The sequence below is a fragment of the Anomalospiza imberbis genome, chromosome 5 (assembly GCF_031753505.1).
Source record: "Anomalospiza imberbis isolate Cuckoo-Finch-1a 21T00152 chromosome 5, ASM3175350v1, whole genome shotgun sequence".
NCBI classification, from domain to species: domain Eukaryota; kingdom Metazoa; phylum Chordata; class Aves; order Passeriformes; family Viduidae; genus Anomalospiza; species Anomalospiza imberbis.
The window spans coordinates 42066680-42093874 of record NC_089685.1 but is presented as its reverse complement, the minus strand read 5'-3'; the positions used below and the strand labels follow the sequence as shown (position 1 = coordinate 42093874).

The following is a 27195-nucleotide window of genomic DNA, read 5'->3' as shown; positions in this document are numbered from 1 at the left end:
CAAGTAGATCAACAGATATGCTAAGTCTCCTACGTGTGTAAAATATAACCAATGCTCTTTCTGCAGATAGAGCAAGAGCGAATAGATAAAATTTGGCCAAAGCTTCGTGTTCTTGCAAGATCTTCTCCCACTGACAAACACACTCTAGTAAAAGGTAGGTAAAAATTATCTGAGCTTCTAAGTAAAGTTGGATTTTCTTTTCCTGTGCTTCTAGGGAAAAAAATAGGACTGAACAATGGGAAATGTCTGTGAAGTTGTTTCCGACTGATTTTTTTCATTTCTGCTAGAGAAATGAAGCCAATAAGAACTTTTTTTTTGGTGACTGTTGTTTTTGGGTTTTTTGGGGCTTTTTTGTTTGTTTGTTTGTTTTATGACTGATAAAGACAAAAACTAGGTTTCTCTTTCAGATTAAGTCTTTGCTGTGTTAATGTAGAACTGTAACACTTGTATGTAATTTTATTTTAGGTATAATTGACAGCACTGTCTTTGACCAGAGGCAAGTTGTAGCAGTGACTGGTGATGGTACCAATGATGGTCCAGCTTTGAAGAAGGCAGATGTTGGATTTGCTATGGTAGGATTTTTTTTTTTACATCCTCAGTATTTTATCAATGACTTATCAAATCACTTCAGATCAAAGAACCTTGTTTTATGAACGGGGACATCATAATGGAAGAGACTGCCAGTTCATGTTCAAAATGGCTTTGGAGGCCATATCTTGTACATCTGAAGTACAATTGAAGCAACAGCGTTTTATGATAGTGTAGTATCTGCCCTTGTCTGGATGATTTGTTAGATTACATGGCTTTCTCAGTTACCCTTTCACGTGGCTTCCAAACAGTGTCTTGGCTTTTAAGTGCTTATCCTGCATAGCCTTGTGTCTTAAGTATGTGGGTTTCAGCTTTCTTTCAAAACACAGAGTAAGACAGATTCCTCAAGCTTCCTTTTGCCACAGGATTCCTCCTCAGTCTTAAATGTAAGAGGTACACTTTGGTCGTGGCAGGTCATTGTAGTCTTGAAGCAATTGAAAGGAATGAAAAAATGAAGACCACACTCTTCCTATACCACATGCAGAAAAAGAAACACTGACTCAGATTCTACTCCTGAGAGAAAAAATGGGAAAGAGATTTCACATCATTCTCAAGGAGCTTTTTTCAAAAACATAACTTAAAAATTTGACAGCTACATATGAAATGTTCTCTAGACTGTAACAGTCTTGTAACAAGTATCTTTGTATAGCTGCTGTAGTTGCCACTGTCGGGGCAGATTTGTTTGTCTGTTTTGAATGTTTCCTGCAGTTGCTGTCTGTGTTCATCTGTGTAAGGAACTGCTTACCTAACTGCTACCTAACTCTCTAACTGCTTACCTAAATAGCACTTAAAATATACCGTATGATATCTAAAGGTAACTTTTAAGGCGTACACATAGCTGTGCAGGTGACTGGTTTCCTTGACAAAATAATATATCAAGAATAGGGATCATAAAATTTGCTATTGAGTTAGTGGATTTGGAATGCCAAAAGAAAAATTAAGATTTTTTGAAGTAGGCGTCTTCAGGCATCATTACATAGAACAGAGCTGTTCGGGTACTGTAGGAGACTAGAGGTGCTTAAAATTTAAGACTGTCATGTTGCTTTGCAATGCATATGCAATGACATTACATAGTCTACTGTTCACTGCCAATGCCCATCTGCAAAAGGTTATTGGTAGTGTTTACCATCCTACTGTGTAGCAAGCACATTGACTGCTGCTGGAATCCATACAACAGTATAATTAGGGTAGAGCTTGAACTGTAGTACTGCACCATCTGGTGGCCTTCAGCTTGAACAGGTTTCAGTAACATTTCTTTGGGAGAACTTAACGTGTCTTTACTGTCAACTCTCAAATTTATATTAAGGTCTTTATTTTAAAGAGAGCATTACTTTGTTTTCATTTTCCTAAGACTTTCAAGTAGAACTTGTTTCAATACACCTTTATATGCTTACATTAAAGGAGTCCTTCAGATGTTGTGCATCCAAATGACATAAGAGCTTTTGTCATAAAAAATGAGTGCATCCTGTTATATTTCATAATGTTTTTCTTTTTCTATCAGGGTATTGCTGGAACAGATGTAGCTAAAGAAGCTTCTGATATTATCCTTACAGACGACAACTTCACCAGTATTGTTAAAGCAGTTATGTGGGGACGAAATGTCTACGACAGCATCTCCAAATTTCTTCAGTTCCAACTTACTGTCAATGTAGTAGCAGTAATTGTTGCTTTTACAGGAGCATGCATAACACAAGTACGTACCAGTGGGGAATTGTTTCAGCTAATAAAGGTTGAAAAAGTCATGACTGATTAATTCTTGAGCTCAAACTTTCACTTAAACAGTAGTCCAAAGATCATAATGCTCTTCAGAACATGCCGATATTGTTATGATAGATGCCTTTAATAGGTGTAATTTCTGCACTTCTCTTGGAGGGTTTATGTATCTATTTTTATAGGATTCTCCACTTAAAGCCGTGCAGATGCTGTGGGTAAATCTCATAATGGACACATTAGCTTCTCTTGCCCTGGCAACAGAACCACCCACTGAAGCTCTTCTGCTGCGGAAGCCTTATGGTAGAAACAAACCTTTGATTTCTCGTACAATGATGAAGAACATTTTGGGTCATGCATTCTACCAGCTTGTAGTGGTCTTCACGCTCCTGTTTGCTGGTAAGAATACTGAGGCTTTACCAAGTTATTCTGAATGTTGTAGAGAGGTGGTTTTTTAAAACTTTTTTTTGCTGTAGTGTGTGTATAGAGAGACTAATCAAGCTGTTCATAAATGCCTTTTATATACAGGTGAGAAAATTTTTGATATCGATAGTGGAAGAAATGCACCTCTGCATGCTCCTCCTTCAGAGCACTATACTATAGTATTTAATACATTTGTGATGATGCAGCTCTTCAATGAAATTAATGCCCGAAAGATTCATGGTGAAAGAAATGTTTTTGAAGGAATCTTTAACAATGCTATCTTCTGTTCTATTGTGCTGGGGACATTTGTTGTGCAGGTAAGCAGATTCTTGGAGGGTGGGGGAAAATGCATTTAATGCACTGATGTACTTGCTTACCTTGGAAATGCCAGTCAACTAGTGCCCAAGATCTAATTTCTGCAATGTCAAAAACCTCCAGCATCAAGCACACAATAAGTAAGTTGTAAGTGCAGCTTTATGGAGTTTTCAAACCTCTTTGAAGTTGGTAATGCTGGAATGTTGTATTTGTAGTTACCTTTCGATTTTTTTATGTTTTTAATTTTATCTTAGTGTTCTAATCTCTTGGCAAAATATGAAAAAATTATATGTGTCATCTGTTCATTCACCCCTTGCCCCTAAATCTTTCTTATAATATCTACCTGTGTATCTGAGCGAGAGTCCATTTAAACAATAATAGAAAAAGAAAAACTTCTTTTATTTTCTTAATGAGATTAGGACATGAATAAGCTTTAGAAATTTAAATATCAGTTTTTACCTTACTGGTGCAGGAACCAGTGATACCTACTGGTATATATTGTAGAAGTGCTGTTTTAAGTGAAAAAAACCCCAAATGTCTAGTTACCTTCTGTTCCAGCTCATAGGGAAACTCATAAAAGCTAGTTAGTTAACTCAGTACATGTTAACAAAGAAAATTAAATGATCTTCAGTTGATTGGAGTCACATGCTGGTGTTGAGAAACACCAATTTAAACCTGAATCTAAAGAAAATAGTTTACAAGAAATATTTTCATCCTCTAAATAGCCTTAACTTTAATTAGTCAGAAGAAATAACAAACAAATTGGTATGATATTTAATTTCAGAATCTATTTTCATTTTGGATTAAGTTATTTGGGACATATAACCTACATATTAAGCTTCTCCTTAGACTTGATAATACATGAAGTTGATGGAAGTTATATCAGTTCAAGCACTGGAAATGTATGCACTGCTGCTTTGCATTAAGTCAGGGAACTTACTCTCTCAGGTTTAGATTGTTGTACATGACACTTCTTCAAAATTGCTCTTATTTTTGGGGTTACGAATGCAGCAGATTGAATCTTGTTGTGCAACCAAGCCAAACATTTAGAAATTACTCCTGACTGCCACTGTGTTCCCTTTATAAATTTGGCAGACTGAATGCCTTCCCAACTCCTGCTTTGTTATCTCAGTATTTAATTTGGAGTTAATAACAGAAGATACTTTTTGCTTTTTCAGCTGTCAGGTGTCCTACTTAATGGTCAATACTGTCTCCTTTTCATGCCTGCCCTGCTGCTTTGAATTGTTGATTCTCCAGGGCAGACTTTCATGCATATAATTCCTATGCAGAGGGACACCTTGCTCATTGGGGCCTGTACAGCTTGTTGCAATAGCTAAGGCAGTAGGAGCTCATTTAATTTAGCTTTTGAGAACTTTTCCTCCTTCCCCCAAGATTTACTACATGTGGTGATTTAAAGTCTGAAATTTAACACTGATGTGATACGTAGTAATATCCTGTAGAAGTACTTTTGAGATATTTCATGTCTTATGGATCTATGAATTATATTAATACAAGTTTATGAATTTTGGACCTAGTTCCAAGATGGGTGTTCATAGCAAAAGTAATCACTATATATTTGTAGCATCAAATGCATGCTGTAATTGTGAAATGAAGGGAAAAAAAGTGGCAAGCAAAATTGAGGAGTCAGCAATTTTTCATGAGTGCAACATTTGAAGAATGAATGGGTAGTTCTTGGAATGCTGAAAAGCAGAAGAATGGCGGCATAGGTTTGGGAACTTGCTCAAACTGCTGAGACAGTGAAAAAATATGCTTAATAAGATGGGAAATCACATGTTCTCTTGCAGAGCTGTCTGTTGTGATCTTAAAGCATTAGGGAATTTTCTAGTAACAGGTCCCTGATACAAGTTTAATCATGTTTTTCTTCACAGATAATTATTGTGCAGTTTGGTGGAAAGCCTTTCAGTTGCTCAGAACTCTCAATTGAACAGTGGCTGTGGTCCATTTTCCTGGGCATGGGCACACTACTCTGGGGCCAGGTAAACTGATTTCTCAAAATGCCAAATATCTACTTGCAACAGTATACTTTAAATGGAAAAAGCAAACACACTGTCTTTAGCATTCAGATCTTTCAAGTGGACTATATGAATATATGAAGACTAACAGTAAATATTAATTATAATTGACTTGTTCAATAGATACAGAAAGTCTCTAGTTGAATATTCCTTCCTCAGAGTGGATCAATTATTAACATTTCATAACTAGATACTGTGGCTGGTTTGTTTAGCAATTTTTAACTAGAAGCAGCTGTAGTTACCTTTTAAATATGAAATTGTATCTTCAGCCAAATATGAGTACCAGAAAATGTGGTAAGAATACAAGATGCAATGAACATGCTAATGTTAAAATATATTTAATTTGGTTCTTAATGATTTTCTTGAAAAATCAAAATTGCTAAATTTGGCAGTATTTTCTTGATTTAAAAACCTCCTGGAGTAGCAAGAAATGCAGCAAACTCAAACCAACTTTCTCTTTAATCTTTATTTGCATAATTGTAGCATAATTGAAAAGTCTTCCCGCCTAGTAAGCCATTACATTTGGACTTTTATTTCGTTTCCCCTCCCCCCAGAGTGTCATTACTATTGCATGCACAACAGTGCTTGTAAGCAGCAAGCTTATTTACATGAAACTTTAGAGCTACAGAGTTTTCTATTATTTAATGACATAGTTGTCTAAACTTTTCATACTACATGAAGAGTTTTCCATTACAGTTTCTTTCCTTCCACTAAGTAAAAGACACTTCATGTTTCACCATAAAATTGGTAGGATGAATTTTAGTTGTAAATACATACATAGACATACGTTCTAAAAGTGACTAAGCTTTTTAACAAGGTTCTCTGGAAAATTAATTATTTAAAAAAATCAAATAGAGTCACTCTGAGGTGACTCTTAGAAGAGAACCGAGATGGCTTGAAATACCTTTGACCCAAAGTGTCTTGCAAGGGCAAAGCTTCCCTACTGCCATTCATGCTGCTCTAGCATCTCATTAAAGTCAAAGAGCTTTAATTTTCTGAGAATAATAGAAACTGAAGTGTGAGCTGGGAGCATTCATAGTAGCAGTTTCAGCATAAAGGGCTGTTTATCTTGCTTTTGGAGCAGACTTTTTTCCTCTGCAGCTGCAGAAATGGTCTTCTAGGTTTGTGATGATCAAGGAAAGCAGTTTTGGAATTGATCTGAATCTGCTAGATATAATGTACCAAAAGATGACTCCCCTTAACCACATGTAGTTTTTGTTTAAGATATATAAATTGCTATACACCAAGTAGCAAAGTAACAACTTGAGATACATAAAATTTCAGACATATCACTTACCTTGCAAATGGATTGATATCTCCCAGGTCACAAATGAATGAATGTCTCTTGTGTATTTCTTGAATTAATTGTGGTTACTTTAGGTATTGGAGGTCCCACTTGAGGTGAGACGTCATGCTCACCAAAATGATGATACTCTAAAAGCTCTAGATACAAATACAATCTACAGGATTAATGGCTTTTTTAGCTTCAGTACTGCTCCTTCCTGGCATTGTCAAGTAATGTTAATGTGGAATTCTTTGTCCCTGGAAAGGCTGTTTTGTAGTCCAAGTTTAATTTCGCACCTTGGCTGAGGTAGTAAGTATATTCACAGCTTTGCAGCTATTCAGCTGGAGGAGTGATTGTTTTACACTGATGCACTCATCCTGTCTATGTAATTTAGTTTTTTCAGCTTTGCTAATTGTATGCAGGATACCTGTTAAGCCTTAAGACTGGTATTACTCTTTTTTTTTGTTAAAAAAGAATTATCCTGATTTATGTATTTCATCCACTGTTAGTTGATTTCAACAATTCCAACCAGCCGACTGAAATTCCTTAAAGAAGCTGGTCATGGAACTCAAAAGGAAGAGATTCCTGAAGAAGAGCTAGCAGAAGATGTAGAGGAGATTGATCATGCTGAAAGAGAATTGCGTCGTGGTCAGATTTTGTGGTTTAGGGGCCTAAACAGGATACAAACTCAGGTATGGTCTTGAAAAAGGTAGGATGCAATGGGTGTTATGAGGGAAATTTCTCCATTTTTGATTAAGGTGGCTGTTCTAACTGGTGTGATTTAGACTGCCAAAAGGGGGTATGGATGGATGTGTAATCCCTCAGGGTCCTCTGTTTTCTTCAGCTTTAAATGCAACTCTTGCCTGTGTATCTGCTCTGTTTTTAAAAAGTGCCTTTTTTTCTTTACTTTTTGTGTGTTATAGATGGGATGGTCCTTTCTCTTGTTCTCTCTCTCTCTTGCTGAGCAAGCTGTCACAATCTCTGATTCCTTGCAGATGGATGTAGTGAATGCTTTCCAGAGTGGAAGTACCATTCAGGGGGCTCTAAGGCGGCAACCCTCCATCGCCAGCCAGCACCATGATGTAACAAATATTTCTACCCCTACACATGTAGTGTTTTCCTCTACTACTGCTTCTACTACTGTGGGGTGTGAGTGTGTGTTCCTAAAGTGCATGAAATTAACATTTCCTAATTCACGTACCTAACGTTTCTCATTTTCTCCTTAGTACTTAAAATCATCGTTCAGGCTTTTATAGAGCTCTTCCACAAAGTGGAGTCCTCAAGACTTTTTTTTCTTAGAGGGCTGAGAACAGGTGGAACAGTTTCAACAAAAGACTTTAATGTGAAAGCTGTGAGCCTGCACATCCTGTGCCTTCATCCATTCGTGTACAGAGGGATTTTTAAGACAAAAAGGGAAAACTGTTGTAAATTTTCGAGTATATGCCTCTTAGGGTGACTTGCATTGAATAAGTGAATATACTGTATAATCATGGACCCAGGTCAGCAAAAATAGATCTCTTGCACTGCAGCACAAACAGTACTTAAGTAAGCAAGCTGATTTGGAAGCAAACGGTATGTTGAAGATATGAATATTGTTAGAACATGGAGCACTAAATGCATTTTCTTTGTAGCCTGTAAGGAACTTTATGAATCTCTGCTTTCATTGGACCTTATTTACTGAATAACAACTTTTTCAACATCAGGATTCAGGTGGTGAAACAAGGCTTCTAAAATGCATACAAGTCAGAAGAAATATGAATTAGCTAATATAAAAAGGAAAAAAAATAAGCATTAAATGGCAAAACTTTCATTCAAATCTGAAGGGTTCTTTTTCCTCTCTAGGTTCTTCTGGGAGCAGTTCATAAGCCATCAGTGAAAGTGAAGTTTGTCTCATCTCAATTCTACCATCTCTGTCTTTTTGCTCTAAGTGGCATTTCAGTTTCAGCCTTCCTCTCTGTAGAGGCTGGAGATTTATTTACTCTTGGATGTAGGCCTAAACTCTGGAGCCAGAAGATGCATAGTAGTTGTAGTTGCATACTGATAGCCAATATCTTTGTTCAGTTTTCCATCTTAATACATGCTTAACTTTCTTCTCTAACTTCCTAGAGACAGGTTAAATAATTGCTTTTTTAAAATAACTCTGAGAGGGCTGCTTCTCCCCCTTCCCCCCTTCCCCTCCCTGCTTAAACTTTCAGATTACCAGATGGATGAAGACCCTTAATTTCAGGAGCTGTCTTAAGTGAACTGGTGAAATCTTCAGACTTTTTTTTAAATTATTTTTGGGCTTGGACAGAATTCGCGTGTGAGCTTGCACAAGTTTTTACCTCTGTATTTGTTCTCCAGTGGCAAGACAGGTATTTCTCTACCTTTCAGTAGTACTGAGAAGCTCAGCTCACAAATTTGCATGCCTCAAGAACACAAAATTAAAAGTAGATTTAACACTTAAGGATGCACAGGATTGCATCTCCTAGTTAAAATGCTAATTAGTAACCTGTATCCCTAACTACACTCCAGAACATTAATTAGACATTCAGAATTCTCTAGAGAGCAATGTCATTCCATGCTGCTATTTGAGCAGAATCTACTGGGCACTGCAGCATCTCATTGCATCAAATGACCAATGCAGATACAGAGCTACTATTGCTCTGTAGAGAACCATAGAGAACTAGTTTTTTATCCTCACTATTACAGCCTTCTGCTACACTCTCCAGAAGAACAGCTTTTGAGAACTCATATAGATTAATGGGAAGCAGATGTGTTATTGTCTCTTTTTTAGAGCTGCTTGTTGGAAAATAGTTCCTGTGAAGTAAGGTTGCAACTCTTAAGCAGCCATCTGGTTAAGAGGATTTGGAGTGCCAACTGCATTCCTTGCTATTCTGGTACTAATATGAGGAAGGCCTGATGACAGTATGAATTACACTTAACAAATTGTCTTGTTTGCACCTCACTTACATGATTTATTTATAGTTATCCCTCTAGTTTAATTATCTTGAGTGGTTGAAAATAGAGCCTTCAAAACACCAAATTTTCCCTTTTAAAGTGCTGAAAGTTTGATTTCTGCCTTTGTGGCTGGACTCTGAGGTTTGCATACCACTTGCGTAGTATGCATTCTGCATGGGAACCAAGCCTTTTTTGTGGGTATGCACATATTCTGTGATAATTACAGCTGTCCTCTTAAGCTAGAATTGTTTTTCATTGCTGCTGATGTTCTAAATTCTCATGTGTAAGCAATGAACAAACAGTGCCATGAGACATTCATATTTCATTTTGACACATAAGTGGCACAGTGGGATGCAACATGCCAAATAAAGTCATTGCAAACTTTCAGTCTGGTATTGACACTGCTAATTTTCTTGGTAATCCAGTTTAGGCAGCTGGCTGGACTTTTTTAAACTTCATATAATGTATCAACTCCTTGACAGTCTGCTCAATTCTTTTCATGCAGTGAACAGTCAAGTACTAGCTGCTGTTGTACTCTTTTCTCCAGCAAATTCACTCTCTTTTCTGTCCTCTCCTTACTGGTAGTTATGTCCTCCCCCTTGATTGTGTGCCCCATCCCTGTTTCCCCTTATTCCCTGTGCCTTCTTCCCTTGCCTCCATGGTTAATTGGGCTCAGCATGTACCTGTAGTATAAAAATGGGGACATGATCACTTTGGAGTAAAATTCTTTGTGCAAGTGGTCTGAGGGAGCAGAGGTGGGGAAATGATGCTACTTCTAGAGGTCAAAGAACACAGTCAAGACATGAGACTTTATCATGTGCAGTGGTTCCATTTAACCAATTTGATTTAACACATTGCTTTTGGGGAGCCCTTCTTTGTTTACAGTGAACTTCCCTGGTGTATCTTAGCTGTTTTGTAGTCTCTGCTCTTGAGCTGCTTGACCTTCCAGCTTCATTCCTTCACCTGGAAGTCACTTTATTTTTTCTGTTGAGGAACTCTGGAAGCACTAGTCATGATGTGTTTCTCAGCTTGAAACAAGTCATCTTGGATGCGCTAAAAAAAGCTTTAAATTTGACTTGCTGTTTGTAACAGCGAGTTCTTGTTTACTACGGAGATGCTCTGCTGCTTACTATTTAACACTATTTCACACTGCTTTGCTGGAGACTTGCTCAGGGTCGGGATGTCGAGAATTGAATGAGTCAACAGGAGGGGGAAACTGTCTTGGGAAAAGTGTTGGATAAATGAGTCAATGACTTCTGCCTCACCTTACTTGTTTTATCAGTTCAAGAATGAATCCTCAGTTTGTCTAGTTGATCAGGGAAACACGAGGCATGGGAGAAGGAGGGGGGTGTGGACAGCTGGTTTCATCATTCAAGTAATAGTTTGGAAAGCTTAAATTCAAGTCAGCCTGGACATGCACAATTTGCAAAATAAAGCTGTACTTTCTTTTGTATCTAATTTAACTATGAAAGGCTTATTTATGAAATCTGTTAGCTTAGCTTTCTGATTCAAAAAATATTAAACAACAAAAAGACATGAAACAGTCCTCAGCCTGGGAACTGTGTCCATGAATTCAATGTAAATTGAAGACTTGCGCAAAGGCTGATCATCCTGCTTTTCTCATACTTGGTGCTACTTAAGTAGTCTCTTCAAAGTTACAACCTGTACTGGCTACTAAACTGTACGATAGAGTATTCAATTTCCTAGTTCTGGTCTTAAGTTTCCAAAGCACTGTTCACTAAGGAGCTTTCTCTAGAGCGGTAAATGGCTATATACTCGAATATTTACAGCTGTTACAGCGGTATCTTTTTTTGCATGACTTTGTAAATGTTCGTTCATTGTGACATTGGCTTACACTTGCTTGGCTTTTTCATAGTCAGTTGACATCCTAATTCCTAGCATGAGAATTAGTGACCCTTTCCCCTAACTTATTTTCAGCCTCTCCTCCTCCTTCCCTCCCTCCAATCTCACCCAAATATTCAATAAAACACTAATTGAGATTTATTTAATTTTTGAATATGTAAATATTTGTTGGCCTCACTTCTGAAAAGTGCTTAGCCCGTGTTAAATAATTTAACAATTCTAGTGCCATGTCTGAATTTTAGGGCCCTTCCGCTTTTTGCAGTACTTTCACAATTTTTATTCCTACTGTGTAGACTGGCAGTGCTCTACTGAAATGCTCTTCATTTTTTACAGTATATTGCAAGTTCCACTGCATCATACAAATTTGATTCACTCATGTCTAGCTGTTTGTGGATTCAAACTCATAAGAACCATGCCATTCTCAGTAAATATGCAATATTTTAACAGTATTTTTTCTTTGTTTACAGATCCGAGTGGTGAATGCATTTCGTAGCTCCTTGTACGAGGGGCTAGAGAAACCTGAGACACGAAGTTCAATTCACAATTTTATGACACATCCTGAGTTTAGAATAGAAGACTCCGAGCCTCATATTCCCCTTATTGATGATACTGATGCTGAAGATGATGCTCCAACAAAACGCAACTCTAGTCCCCCTCCCTCTCCCAATAGAAATAACAATGCGGTTGACAGTGGAATTCACCTTACAACAGACAAGAACAAGTCTGCTACCTCTTCATCCCCAGGGAGCCCACTACATAGTTTGGAAACATCACTCTGATTGTAAGCTGAATGTTAACACACTAGCTGCATTGTAAAGAAATTGAAACTGGGTCTCTTCACACATTATGATGGACAAGATGATATTCTTGTCTTGGACTTCAACCGAAGAAACACTTGTACGAATGTAGATTTATTTTTTTAAAAAAAAAAGCTTTCTGCCAGACTGGAGGGTGCTTTTCTGGGGGTGGGAGTAATAATGAACTCTGACAGATAAACAGTAACTCAGCATAAGTGACCTGTGGATCATCTGTTGTACTAAGAATGGTCCTGAAGAGTGTGTTAGCAGAGCTTTAGTTTATCATGATCCTTTTCTGAGGGGAAAGCTGGGAAGGGCAAGGAGGCCCTGGATCATTGAATTGATACTTTAATTTCTGCTGTTGGCTGTTAATAATTTGGATTATTTATGTTTATAAATGATACAGATCTGTTTACAAGGTTTGTAGATACTTTTTTGTTCCTGTTCATAGATGGGAAGCTTCCTTATAAATGATGCAGAGAAGATGAAAAACAAAACAAAAAAAACCAAAAAAACTAGTCCTTCAAATACTGCTGTATTTTCAGGAAAAGGGTGTTTCTATTGAAACTGTACTGAATTTTGCCTGCAATTTACCTTGTTAAATATTGTAGATAAATTGCTACTACTAATAGCCAAATAGATAACACTAATGCTTTGTAAAAACATGAGCAGTGGTGTTCTAATGAAGTTATGGCCTCTGTCCTAATTAGTTTCTTAAATACATTTACTACTTAATGGTTTTGAAACAACTGTTTAATTTTTAAAAATTTTGAGAAACTTAACGAATAACTTTTGTTCAGAACTTAATAGGATTGTTTAATGCAGGACATCAATACGTGATGGAACTTGCTTGAAATATTTCTGTTATCTTGGGCAAAATGGATTAAATCAAAATACATCAGAATCTTAGTCCTTTGTTTTTGTCTAATCATGTTAGTTTAGTGCTGTCTTGGTGAACTGTGAGTGGAACTGTGATTTTTTTCTAATCTATAGAATCCTTCATGCAGCATGAGGGCTGTTGGCATTTTGAAAGGATGTTAGTGGGTAGCATACATGTTCTCCTTTTTGTTTTTGAAACTTGTTTGTAAACATGAATAAATCTGCCCTTTTGTTAAAATAAAATTGCAGCAATGGTTTCTTACAGATTTTTTTTTTCTCAGCTCCTTCACTGGAAATACAGAAGGTACTCTTTTGTGTTACTGATTACCTTTAAACTGCAATTTCAAGATGGTAACAGCCCCACTCCAAATAGCTCTTTGGGTAAATGGAATCATGATGGCTGCCTCCAGAATGAATGTAAGCTAAAGGTACTCAAAAGTCTTCACTGAGCCAAAAGGATACTCCTGGGGAATTAATAGGTCTGCCTGAAATTCCGAGACTTACTGTGAGTACCATGCACTAAATGTATCTCTGACTGCTTAAGTGAGGGAGACTGAGAACTGACATAAAGCACAGGTGAAATGCACCAGAACTGATCGACTAGAGATTGACTGAAGAAGTTATGGTCTGCCTCTACTGTATTGTTCAGACAGAGAAGGATGATGAAACAGTGCTTGATCTGGCACTTCCTCATTTTTTCTTGTTCCAATACTACTTAAAAGAGCAACAGAAGACATGAGTTGTAAGGTTTTCTTTTTCCAGCTGTATATTCTTAAAAATAGAAAACTAATTTTTTTGTCAAATAATCCAGAATTATGGACATTTTTTAAAGTGGTCCCTTCAAAGGACTGCAAGAATTAAGTTGGTAATGAGGGAGGAGATAATAGTGGAGCTAACTGCAGAAATGAGCACGCTGGGAAGCTCAAGCACATCTTTCCCTTGTGTTGGGGTACATGCATGCTTGGGGTTTTCCTTTAGTGGATATTGTTCAAGCTGTGGCACTGTATCCCACTGTCAACTACTCCTGAATTCCATCTTTTCTATTGTATTTCAGTAAATACACTGAATTCTAGGCAAGGGGGTAGAGGGTGGGGGGTTGCACTTGACACTTTGTATAGTAATTTCTCCCACATTTCTAGCACTTTTCTTACATCGTAGTTATTATCTAGAGTGCTTGGTAGGGGGGTCAGTTTTTATGTAAGCTATTTTCTCTTTACTACAGAAGTCAGCTAAGCACTGGCTTAAAATAAAGGGAGTTTTCTTTACCTGTGAATTACACTGCTATGTGGAAAAATATCTTCATTTAACTTCGTTAATGAGTAATTATTTGACTTCATTTCAAAACAGACTTTAATTTTCCCCTCTTCTCTAGGTGTGATCATGACTGCATGTTAATCATATTTGGAATAAAATCTACACTTAAACCTTTTGTGGGGGGTGGGAGGGTGAATGTAGGCTTTGTACATCGCTGGTCCCTCTTGATTCTGTTAACATCAGTGTGCTGTTCTTATAGGAAACATCCTTACAGAAATAAGGAAAAGTTGTTTAAGAGGGGGGTATGCTTTCTTTGTGATCTCAAGAAATCATAACATTGCCTAGATTATGAAATGGTTTTCACTAAGCTCATGAGGCCTTCATTGCCTTTCTGGTTGTAAGGTTTACTTGTCTTTCTTCTTGTAACTGAAATAAATAAAAGTGCTGTTCATCTCAGTCTGCATGGGGACTGAAATTCTTGAATGTCAGTACAGTACTGATTTAAACTTGAAATGCATGCCAGTTATATAAAACAGGTCTTGCTACAATTTTATGCTCATTTGCTCTCAAGAGGTCATGGTATATAGTGTACATGGTTGAGCGATAGTGACTCGGAACATAAACTCAGTTCTAGACTGGGTGGCTTAAAAGGTGGTTTGGAGTGGCTTAAAATGTGGTTTCCTGGGTGGGATGTCTACTATAGCTGTGTGTATGTTAGGACACATCTAGGCTCTGAAGGAGGGCTGAAAATGGTAATTAATATTAGAGGACTCTTTTTTTTTTTCTGTATTGGCCTTAACAGGAAGAAGAAAATGCTGCATCATGGAGTAGTCTGGAGAGAATAATGGAAACATGTGCCTTAATGCTAAATAAGTGGGTAAATGCAGGGGTCTATAGCAAGTACAAGCAGCCAAAAAATAGGAAATAACATACTCAAAGGCTTTCTTAGAATAACAGCAAATTTTCCAATGTGTTTTGAAGTAAGCAAGCAAACATATTATTCATGTAAGGATAACTTGTGTATACTGAGTATTGGAAAATGATTCCAAAGGCCTGATGTGTTCCATTTCTACTGCTAATAGTTCTAGCCTCTGCAGAGGTCTAGAATAATCCAGATCATAGTAAGCATTCTTAATGTCTGTACTACTTTTCTGATGCAAATACGTGGTCTTAAAAGAGTTACTGCTTTTTTTCTACCTGCACCCCCTCCCCCAGCAGTGCATTTCTTCTGATGTTACAGATTTCAAGCCCTTACTGAAGTACCTTAACTTTGTTGGATGAGCCCGGCCAGCATGAAGGGTCTAGCTCCAATTTATCTCCAGATTGATTAGGCCTGCTTATTCAGGACCATGTCATGAGAAATTATGGGCCAGAATAAAGAGCCTTATAGCTGTTCCTGCCAATCTTCTCCCCTGAAATGTATACAGAAATACCTAACCACCTTCGTCAGGAGGCTGCAGCATCCATCAAGGAGATATGACTTAGTTTCTAAAACAGAAGCCCCCTACAGGTACTACTTGTCCTTTGTGCTCAAAGATGAGGGTTTGCTGAGAAAATGATGGGATGGGCTTAGACAACTGAAAAAAGACAACATGTAAAAGGTAGCACACTGGAGAGGGACCCTTTACTACTGTTAAGTACACCTGACAGAGTTTTCTACAAAATCCATACAATTTCCTGTTTGAAAAGGGTTCCTTGACTTGCCCCAAATAGAAGATGGTGGGAACTTAAATTTGGAAAAATAACAGGAGTATTTCTGGGAATTAACAGCTTTTGGTGGAAGTGTACATACTGGAATACTGGAACAGCATCTCACATTCTGATGTACTGACAAGTGTCAAGCCAAACCTGAAACAACAGTTGCTCACTAAAATGGAAGTATGCATTCTGGATCCCTTTGCGCCCTTGCAAATGTAGCAGTATCTAACTATTCTGAACATCTTCATTGGCTTTCCTAGGCTGCCTCTCTTGTAGGGCATGAAGCTGAATTATGCTGAAAGACTGGAAGTATGATCATACAGAAAACTTTTCTATGTCTTCCTCCTTGGCAAAGGCACAGTCTTGGATTCACTCTATGGCAACTTCTCAGGCACAGAATGAATACTGGCTTTTCCTGTTTTAAAGCTCTCAGTCTCTTGTAGAGAATTAGGGTGTATGGTTCAAATACTCTGTGTGAAAAGCCTCCCAAAGCTTTTCATTTAAGATACAATAAAAACCACAAAGCCACTCTACAAATAAACCCTAGAAGATATGTTTGTTATCTTTGACAATTTCAGTATTACAAATACAGGATTTAACTTTACTTTCTCAGTTTTCCACAAGTTGGTTGCTCTGATGGCTGCTTGGTACAAAGCCTCTTCAGTTATGACCTAAGTTTGTTGCAAGATCTGAAGGTAAGCCTGTATTTGGCAGATGTTTGTGTGGAAATACATAGCTTATTTTGAATACTGTGCTGGCAGCTACTGCATAGTGTATTGTGTTATGTATTTTAGGAGAGAATCTATGAAATGAACAATTTACAAAATTCAGATCCATGCAATAGGACCTGTAAAAGGATACATGAGTCTGGCACAGAATGCCTGAAATAGGAAATTATTCAAACTGATATTTTGGTAGAAACCAGGATTTTGTTTTGGACAACACTTCTTTAGAGATGGGAAGGTTTTTCTTTAATCACTTGCCATGTATTGGCTGTTAATGTTCTGATCAGTGCAACAGTTTAATTTATTGAGGACCATCATTCAAAAAGCATTCTAATAAACAAGTGTTTTTAAATAAAAAGAAAATCTGGAGAAGGTACTTTTTCTCATATTTTAATTTCCCAAAAGATGAGTCATTCTTAGCTTCTTTCCTTTTGCCAAATCAACTAGGCTATGTTCTAATAAATCTAGCAGTATATAGACGAGAATTACAACTTGGTAACTCTTTCCTGTCTTCCCCCTTCCAGTCTGCCAAGGATGATTATAGGGAATCGGTGAAGCACAGATGGGGTAAGATGTGCAGCTGTGGATTTGTCTCTTTTATCATATTTCTATCTTGCATTTTGATCTTCTTTACTGCTTTCTTCTTCAAGATCTCACCCACTCTCAGTAAATTTTGGGACTACTTTTTATATGATAGCATCTTTCGGTGCTGTAGCCCAGAGCAACTCATAGGAGAGCTCTTTCAACAAGATCTGTGGAAAGAACTGGCTTTGGAAAAAGACAGAATGAAAGAAAGACAGACAGCTTTTTTTCTTTTCTCCAATTAGAAAAACAATAGTATGAGTTTCATTACAAAGTTTTTAAACCCAAAAGAATTTGCAGACCAAATATCACCAGAATGGCTTGGCTTGTTACTTAGCCCATAAAGATTCAGAACATAGCTAAATTGATGCCATTATAAGAAATTAGTTTCTGATTTTCCCAGCCAGTCAAAAGTGACAGCACATGAAACTGCCTGAACACAAGAAAATACACAGAGAGTTTAGGGTGTCTTCATCCTTAGAGACACTCAGAACTCAGCTAGACACAGCCCTGAGCAACCTGCTGTAGCTGATGCTGCTTTTAGCAAGGGTTTGGAGTAAATAACCTGCAAAGGCCCTTGCCAACCTCAGAATTTCTGATCCTGAAATTCTTGAGCTGGAGGTGTAATTCTATTGCATTTCTTCATTATCCTCATGGATATTATTTCTATACATAGATGGAATTCAACAAAGACATCAGTCACTGGAACGATCAAACCTAAAGCAAAGCAAGGAAGCAACTGATTGTTTTCTTTCTCTTATCTTAAACTGACCTGACCGAAAGGCTTGCTGATATTTTCCTGCTGTAATCCCTACTGTGATAGCAGAGCTAGGATCACTTCTCCTCTAGTAAACCTTTTTGAATGATGACTGGCTGTCTGTAGTTCATAGGAAAGCCCACAGATTTTAACATGACCTCTAGAAAGCTGCAGACCTGTGGAAATCAGCTTCTCTTCAAGGAGAGGATTTCTCAATTTATTTGCCTCTTTCAGGTGTAGAAAGAAAAAAATTGCAGCTGTTTCTAAGGGAAATTAAATTCCAGCTTATTTGAAGATTTGTGTGGTTTCATTGCCCTGCTCTCTACTTAGGACTCTCTTGAAAGAACCTGGTCCTTTTTCTCAAAGCTACTACTTTTTTTTTCTGGTTTCAAGTGTTTAAGATCAGCTTTAAAAAAAAAAAGAAGGTTCTCTTGCAGGCATATAAAGTTAATGAAATTTATATTATTCTAATGGATCAAGACGAAGAGCACTGAAAAGTATGTCCATAATTTACACGGAATTGAGAAGCTAACTTTTCTCCTTACCTTAGCTCATGGAGTGGTGGTGTTACAGGCTTTTATCTAATTGAGCAAAGTATAAGTGAAATTACATGAAATGCCATATCAGTTCTGATCTTGCATACAAATGCTCCCTTCTTCTGCCTGGAGTTACAGAAATATTTTGCTACACTTAAAGAACTTAGTGATATGTCAGAGTTGGATTCTCTTTTTATTTGTTGTCATATAATTGTCTATAAAACTTTATTGCTAATGTAGGAAGACATTATGAAACTGCCATTCTGATCTTAAAAATGTTGCAATACGAAAAAGTTTCAAAGAGTCTATGCATAACCTGCATAGTAAAACTAGCTGCCTGGCTGATCAAGTGTTATCGTAATGAGATTATTCAATCCAAAATTTTATATTCTAACTATTGAAAAAATAGCTGAATTTCTGCAAAACAGAAACATGGTCTTTCTTTTGTTAGAAATAACACATTCTTTTTGAAACTAAAACACATTTAAAACAAGTATGTTTAGAGGGGGAGTGCCTACGACACTAACTTCCAATATGCCGTATAATGGGTCTATAACTTAAAGGTGCAGGAATCTTTAGAATTTTCATCTGTGGAGTCAATATATTGAAGCATATTTCATTTCAAAAGTCTTAATGATTCAATGAAAGATAACTGTACAGCAGGAGGTTAAAAGTATTCTGAACTGCCATTTTTAAAGAACTTGGGATGCCCAGCTAATTCTATAGGCATGTCAGTACTTGAATACAGTTATTACAGCTTTAAATCTCATTGACTTCATTCTTTTTCAAAAGGGCCATAAACAGTCCAAGTCTGAATATCAACTAAATGATCAATTGTCATCTTCATACCAATCAACAAAATCAGCATTTTACATATTTGAATGAAGAAGTGCTACAGGCTTTTTGATCACTGGATGAGGAGTGTGAGCTGATAAAATACTGCTTGAGAAAATGATTTTCCATTGGTTTTCTTCATTACTGTTCCCAAAGGCAATCAGCACAACCAATAGACCCCCGTCAGTGTTTGTTTTCCAAGGTCATGCTTCATCTCTGACAATCATTGTCAAAAAGACTGAAATACTGGGACACACTCATGCATGTTATCATATACCCAATTTGGAACATCACTCTTGGAATCAATCCAAGTCCAACAGTTAGGCCATAGATATCTATTTCCAAACTGATTACATCTGAGATATTGCCAAAAAACCCAGAAGTGCTCCCATGGCTTTCTTGCCTTGCTTTAGTCTGGCAAGTCTTGATGATTTTGACTCAGATATTCAGGCCTCAGTGGAAACTTCATGAAAAAATTTATGTACTAAGCACCCTAACAAAATGATACAGCTCAAGTGGTTTATTTTTGTGTTATGAAATGAAAGGGCTTAGCCAATTCTACAAAGGAAATTTGTTATTTTTCTGTTCACGCCTGTTGGTCTACTATCTCCAAGCTTTTGAACAAGCTTTGCCACCTGTCAAGGAGGATCTGGTGCCGGGGATCTCTTTTGCTATCCCAGCAGCTCAAAGCCTTCCTGGCTTTCCAGCAAAATTGTAGCTTTCACAAGCAAACTGCTCCGCCTCGTTGCAGGGATGTGACTGGGTTGAAACTGAGCCTTTCACAGAGTGGGGATGTAGCATGTGATGCTGGCCCAGGTTACCACTCCTCTCTTCCTGCAGTGTTCTCTCTGTTGTGTATTTCAACAGCTTCTGTGACAGTGTGGTCAACCACACCGGAACCATTTTTGTGTAAACTGCTGCTGCAGGCTGGTGGGGTGGGGTGGGGTTCTCTGCACAGCAAAAACCAGCACAGACCTGCTCCTCCTGTAACTCCTGCGGCCCAGTCTGCAGCATGGGGAGCTAACAACCAAGGCACTGTAGATGAAGGACGTCGGAATTGAAAGGGGACAGTAAAAGGAAACATATGAGCAATGAGAAGGCTTTTGAAAACTTTTGGGGAAGAAAAGCAGGATAACAGGATAGGAGTAAGAAGAGCAAAAAACACTAATATACAAGTTGAAAAGCTTGTGTTTTAAAGCAGATTTATCCAGCTTGAGGCACTAATGTCAGAAGCACTACAAACTATGCCCTCTACTTATGCTAGAGTACTTCAGTCACCTTTACTTCTTGTTTTGGTTGGGAGAAGAACCAATGATGATCTGTGCTCTGAATCTGAATACCAAAATTTGAAAACCACTATGGATCACTGTAGGATTTCACATAAGTGATGATAGGTTTGAGGAAGTGTAACAAAACTATAACACCAACTGTTCTTGGTAAACTGATGCAAGAAACTTAATCTAGTGGTTTTTTTTATTTAAAATACCAAAATTAAACATGGATAATATAATTAAATTGTGTGTCACAGTAAAAGATGTTTATCTGCAAGTGTTCATATATATTTGGTGAAGACAAAGTTTCACGATCATATTGAATACTAACGCAGGAAAACTTCCTTGCAGCAGGAGTGATCTTAAAGGTGGCTTTTGTAGCAATCATGTAAGACCCTTTTCTGGCAACAGCTGGGGAATTCAAAAAACAGTGTCTGTTTTATGGATGCAAGAATAAGCTGCTTATACTAATGACAGGCTATGTTCTTCAAAATATAAACCTAGTTAAAGATGAACTCTCTTAAACTAGAGTGAAAGTAGCCAGAAAACAATTTCTAAGTATTGTATAAGTATTAGGATAAGTATCTAAGAATTAGGAAAAAAAAAGTAAAGAGTGCACAGAGTAAGTTAGAGCTCTCATCTCCAACAGGCTTGCTTCTGATAATTTTAACTTGAATTTAGTATTTTGTCTCCATCAGAAAGATTGTGCGGCGTGAAAACACTTTTTAGGTTGCAGCCTTACAGCATATTGATGGAAAACTGCCTGGCTTTGCTCTGAATGGGCAGAAGCCACCAGACCGTGCTCCCTTGGCAATTTCCACTACTGCACCTGCAAAAGTCTGATATGTGGCCCTGTTAGCTCTTCCTGCAGCTAGGACCAGTCTCCATAGTACCTGTATTGTTAATTGCAACTGGATTTTCATGGAATTTCTGCATATAGTGTGTCCATATGCTGCATGCTTGCAATTAGTAATGTGCAAGATGATAAAACCAGTTAATGTTCTGTGATACAACAGAATGCTACAGGAAGCCTGAGGGGAGAAAACTGAGAAAACTGGGGGCATTCTTCCTGCCTTCATTTTGTGATACTAAACAGCTGTCTCCTTCTGCTCCACTCCACTCCACTCTATAATACATGGCTTGCTCAGCCACTCAGGAATTGTCCTTCTCTGAAACAGAACCTCTCATTATGCTCAGAGCAGCATAAAATTTCATAATATTAGAGCCTCTACAAGAAGGGGTTGATACAAGCTGACACACATACAGCTATGTATGAATACAGCCTTCCTGCAAGAGAGGAAACGGAGTTTTAAAAAAGAATGCATGGAATGGGTAAGGTATTTGCAGTTTGGACTTTCTACCTCCCAAATGACCCACTATATGTGCAAGCCTCACCAGTGGAATAGGGCCTATTGATTAGATTTTTACCATTTTATAAACATTATTTGATAAGATGTAAAACCACTCATTTTGGAATCAGACAAGTTCTAGCTATCTCAATTATAGTGGCAGTTTTTGTACTTGATACCGGCACACAAGCAGAATAATATATTTAATAATGAAATGAGAGTCTGAAACTACTACCACTCCCTTCATTTTTCTCTCTGCATCAGCCACACAAGTAAGAGTCAAGAGAAATCTATATGGTAGCAGCAGGAAGCATCTGTGGCAGTCCGTCATGTTGTGGGTTTGCCAACTGTCATGCTGATGCTGGAAAGTTCTTCCTGCCCAAGTAGCCAGTGCTGCAAGAAAAAAAAAAAGGAAGCAAAAAAAAAAAAAAAAAAAAAAAAAAAAAAAAAAAAAAGTGCAGATACAGGCTTTCCTTGTCCAGACACAAGTCCCCACCCTAGTCTGGTAAAGTAGTGATGAACGCAGATGTAATTTGTAATGTTATCTCTCTCGTGTCTTCTCTGCAACTATCCTGAAATGAAGCAGTTGCCACTGCTGCCTGACTCCTGTCCCACTGGACAGGTAAGTAACCTAAGAGAACCAAATTCTCCCAGTTCTTTTAAACATACTAATGGAAGTTTGGTTCAGCCCTGGTAAAATAAACTGGTGACTCGGTCCTTAGATAGATGCCACAAAGTGGCAGCAGAGGAGAGAGCATTTAGACACTTTTAGATCAGTGCTCACGTAATTTCTGGACCACTCATGAGATACAGAGTGAAGGATCCTTTTAGAGGATGCATGGGTGGTGTGGAGCTGGGAGACTGGCATTATGACATTGCCAAACAAATGCACAGAGCACAGCCCTGTGCCAAGCACCCAGAGTCTCTGGTGGGTCAGACCTCACCCTTCAAAAAGCAATTAGCAGAAGAAATTAACATCACATGTTGTAGCTGCAGTTGTTCAAGAGCCATTAGGTTCCTTATTTTTCAATAATTGTGGCATATTGTTTTTCCTCACTCATTTTTGTAATTACAATTGTTATCATTTGTCTTACTTTGTACCTGGCAGTTGCAGACATTGGTTTCAAGCACTTATTTTAGCTTTACTGCTATTGAAAGACTGCTGTTGAAAACATGCACTCTAAAGAAACTAATTTTATGGAGGATTATAGAAAAATCAGAAACAGGATTAATGTCTAGCTCACAATTCTTATTTGAGTACTCCAAGAAATTACTAGTGTGTTTCAAGGGAATACTTACTCCTGAAAATTATGTATAAATAAAATTCAGAGTTGTAAGAGTTGTTTTTTTTTTTAAAGGCCACTTGCTAAAATTACCTATAAACGTGCATAAAATAGTTCCACTTGGGCAATTACATTTTTTCCTGAAAATTTAGGCAAGCTCTGATATCAAGAGCTCATTTTCCTAGTTAGATTTATCATTCTAGATTCTTTGCTCATGTTTATTCTATTTCCTAGATCATTCTCCTTTAGGTGAAACGTCAACTTCTAGTACATACCTAAAGAGATACTTTACCAAACTAGGCATCTCCATACAATTCACCAGTTTTCATTGTTCACCTTTGCAGCTAACATCCACGTTATAGCAGATGAATGATCCTGTTATAAGATGTACTAAGTGAAGATGCCCTAAAGCATTCTATATAGCATCTTCTGAAGCATGAATAAATTTGTACTAACCTTTGCTATGTCGTACTGAATTCTTCCAAAATTGATCTAGCTCTCATGAACTCAGTAAGACACAGGAATAGTTTTTGATTTTTAAGTGAACATTACCAGATAATTTGCTAAAGTAACTTGATTCCAATACATTGAATTTCACAACACGACAGAATTTCAGGTATTGTATGGCAAAGAGACAGCATACTACATATCTATTTAGAAAAAAACTGCTTTACTTATTTTTAGAAAAGCTGGATGAAAGTGCATTGAAATAAAAATGTATTTACTGACATACCCATGTTACTGGCAACACAGGAAACCTTACTGGTATTGATCATCCATTAAAACATTAGGGAAAAAAAAAGGAAGATGTTATTTAAATTTGGAATTGCATATGGATATCCATCCATAGAGCAATGCTACTGATATAAAACACCATAATAGGATTATCCCAGAAAATTACATAGTAAAACCTGCTCAATTATCCAAAACCAATTAGTGACTGCAACCTTTCTGAGATTCAAATAATGCACACACATTATAGAGAGCAAGAGTTATAGTCTGGCATTTAAAGTAACACTAAGAGACTTAAATGCAGCTCAACACATGCTGCATATTACTCTGTCAGTAATTTTATTGTGCTGTTTGGGTACTAAAGGAGGAACAGTAAGGGATTTAATCCCCATAGTCATTATGAAGATATGTATCTTTTACACAAAAACATCTAATTAAAAGGAAAAAACAAAAAAGGACCTTTGGATAACACACCCACTTTTATACAAATTCTAATGACTTTAGGTTCTTTGGCAGAGTAATTGTCACTCTCAACTTCTAATCCAGATGGTTATTTGTTTTAGTTGCTGGTCTTGAAATATGCAGTTTTCTTTCACACTTGTTTCCCTTCAGGCATCAGTAATAAGAGATAAATTCTCTTATTTATCCTTCTGTACAAATACAATCCCTACACTGAAAAAAGAAAAATCTCAAACATCTATCTACATCAATAGACTACTCATCATTTTTGTGGTCCTCCTCTGGACCTGCTCCAACATGACCATGTCCTCCTTATGTTGGGTGTCCTAGCGTTGGACACAGAATTCCAGGAGTGATCTCATGAGAGCAGAGCAGAAGGGAAGAGTCACCCCACTCAGAGCAGTAGTCATGTTACCTTTGATGCAGCCCAGGATACATTTGGCTTTCTGGGCTGGAAGTACACATTGCTGGGTGATGTCCAGCTTCTCATCCATTGGTACTCCCAGTACCTTCTCCACTGCTTTCGATCCATTCACCCCTCAGTGTATATTGATACTGGGCATTGCCTTAAGCCAGGTGCAGAACAATTTTAAACCTCATGATGTTTGTACACGCCAATTCCTCACGCCTGTTAAGGTCTTCTGGATGGCATCCCTTCCCGATTCAATTGAACCACTCAGCTTGGTGTCACCCATGAACTTCCTGAAGGTGCACTCAATCCCACTATCTATGTCATTAATATATTAAATACTATAGGCCCCAAAACAGACCCCTGGGAGGATGCCACTCAGCACTCTTTGGTTGCAGTCATAGAATTCCTTGCCATTTAACAGTCCATCCACCAAATCCACATCAATTTAGAGGCAAAAGCATTGGAAGGGACAGTATTAAAGGCTTTACAGAAGTGACATCACTTACCTTTCCTTTGTCTCCTGATGCAGTCACTCCATCATAGGCAGCCACTAGGTTTGTTGGGTATGATTTGCTCTTGGCAAAGTGTTGCCGTTGAGGCGGTCACGACACAAAGCAGAGACATCAAGCAGTCTTCTGATGGCAACTCTTTATTACAGAAATGGCTGACCTTTTATACATTTTCTAATTGTTTATACTTCTTTTACCCTAACTATAGGCCACAATAATTCAACATAACACCATTGATGAAAAGTAACAGTGACTTCAGCTTTCTTGTCCAGCTGCAAAGTTCCCTCCTTATCTTTCTTCAATTCCTCTCGTCTCTTGGTCTCCTTGGTAACAGCCTTGAAGAGAGCTCCTTATCAGCTTCTTCTTGCTTCTCAGCTTCTTCTCCCTCCTTTAGCTAACAGGCCTGCTGTTAGCCCCTTCCACAGCAAAGCTGTGTCAGCTGTCTCTAACCACCTTCATACAATCACCCCTCATATGCTTTGACATAACTTCCAGCAGGCAGGACCTGCTCCATGATCTTCTTGGGCACAAAGATGAGGCCGAATGGTCAGCAGTTCCCAGGGTCTGGGTGTGATAATCCCTTCCCTCCTGAGTGCCTGAGATAGTTACAGGTAGTCAGTGTCACTCTAGTCACTGACTGGTAGTTACAGTCCAATTATCAATACTTTTCAAATATCATGGAGACATGGCTCTGCTGTTACAACTGCCAATTCCCTCAGAACTAAGGATGTTTCTTAGACTAAAAGTAACATCATATGTATTCCAAATCATCCTTCTATTTCAAATTGTTATGTACCTACTTGATATTATTTTCTTTTTCCATTCTCTTGCTCCTGTTAGCAAACACTTTTTGATAAGAAAATTTCAACAGAGGCAAAAAACCAACACAACTCCACAAGTTATTTCATAGCTTTAATATTTATTTTATTTTCACAACCATTTTGATGGAGAAGAAAAAAATATAGGATCAGAGGTTGGAAAGATCCTAAGGTATTATAGTTCTACGACAGCAAGACATCCTGCAATTAAATCTTTGTGCCCTTGGACTACATTCTCTTCCTGCTTGTAGGTGGATGAATGCCCGCGTGGTGGAGTAACACCACGCTGGCAAAGCAGATCTCACACTCCCCTCTAGTGACAGAGTACGACCTCCTGAGGCTTCTCGGCAGCCTGGACTGCTGTGCTGCTAACACAGCTGCTCCCAATAGGATCCCACATAATTACAGTTAGGGTTCTTAGTTTTATTTTAAAGTAGGATTAACGCTAAGTTAAAATACCTCATTTTAGATATTAAAGAATTTTTGGTGGGCTACTATATTGCTAGTATATATGCCCCTAATGCTCATGTATTGTTTTACATCAATTATTATTATGAAACCATATGTGATTATTGTAATTAATGTGTGCATTGCAGCATTCATGCACTGAGGTTATCATGTCTGTCCATGTGTCCTTGAATTCTTCACATCTTTTTACTAATTCTTTTCCTGCAGTGACCATTTAGTCAGGACAAGCCTGGAGCTACCATCTTAAAGTGTTCTTCTCTAAATACAATTTTTGTTTGTACATGTACTACCTAAAAACAGTGCCTGAGAAAAAACCAACTCCATAGCTGCTGAAACAGCAGCCTGATGACACATGATGCTTGGAACATATTTTCTGAGGCACCATTTATCATTGTCATCACAGTGCACAACAACTTATTACAGTAAATTGCTCTTGCATATCACAACCTTAAAAAGACAATGCCAATTCATAATTGTGTTATTAGGAGATTACAATAATCTTAAAATAATTTTTAAAGTAAAATCTATACATACTAATGAGGGAACATAATCCTCATAAAAACTATTACCTGCCAGCTTTGTAACTACAGTCACTATAGCTAATTACGTGTCTGCAGTAAAGGTATACTTTGCTTGCTACGAGCATTTGGGGGTCCTCAAAGCACCCTCAGGTGA

At 37.7% G+C, this 27195-nt stretch overlaps 1 protein-coding gene across 8 annotated transcripts in view; it reads left to right on the top strand.

Moving 5' to 3' along the window:
• Positions 1-14543, top strand: part of ATP2B1 (ATPase plasma membrane Ca2+ transporting 1) — a 60503-nt gene extending 45960 nt beyond the window's left edge. For 6 of the 8 annotated variants that reach the window (XM_068190355.1, XM_068190360.1, XM_068190356.1 and 3 more), the window contains exons 14-21: positions 67-154; positions 466-572; positions 2090-2281; positions 2484-2697; positions 2827-3038; positions 4926-5033; positions 6864-7046; positions 11625-14543. In XM_068190355.1, coding sequence (XP_068046456.1) covers positions 67-154; positions 466-572; positions 2090-2281; positions 2484-2697; positions 2827-3038; positions 4926-5033; positions 6864-7046; positions 11625-11936 — 1416 coding nt within the window. In that variant the 3' untranslated portion in view covers positions 11937-14543. Of the gene's footprint in view, positions 1-66; positions 155-465; positions 573-2089; positions 2282-2483; positions 2698-2826; positions 3039-4925; positions 5034-6863; positions 7047-7349; positions 7504-11624 lie in introns of all 8 variants that reach the window. The other 2 variants (XM_068190362.1, XM_068190361.1) reach the window with 2 other exon arrangements.
• The last annotated feature ends 12652 nt before the right edge of the window (positions 14544-27195 follow it).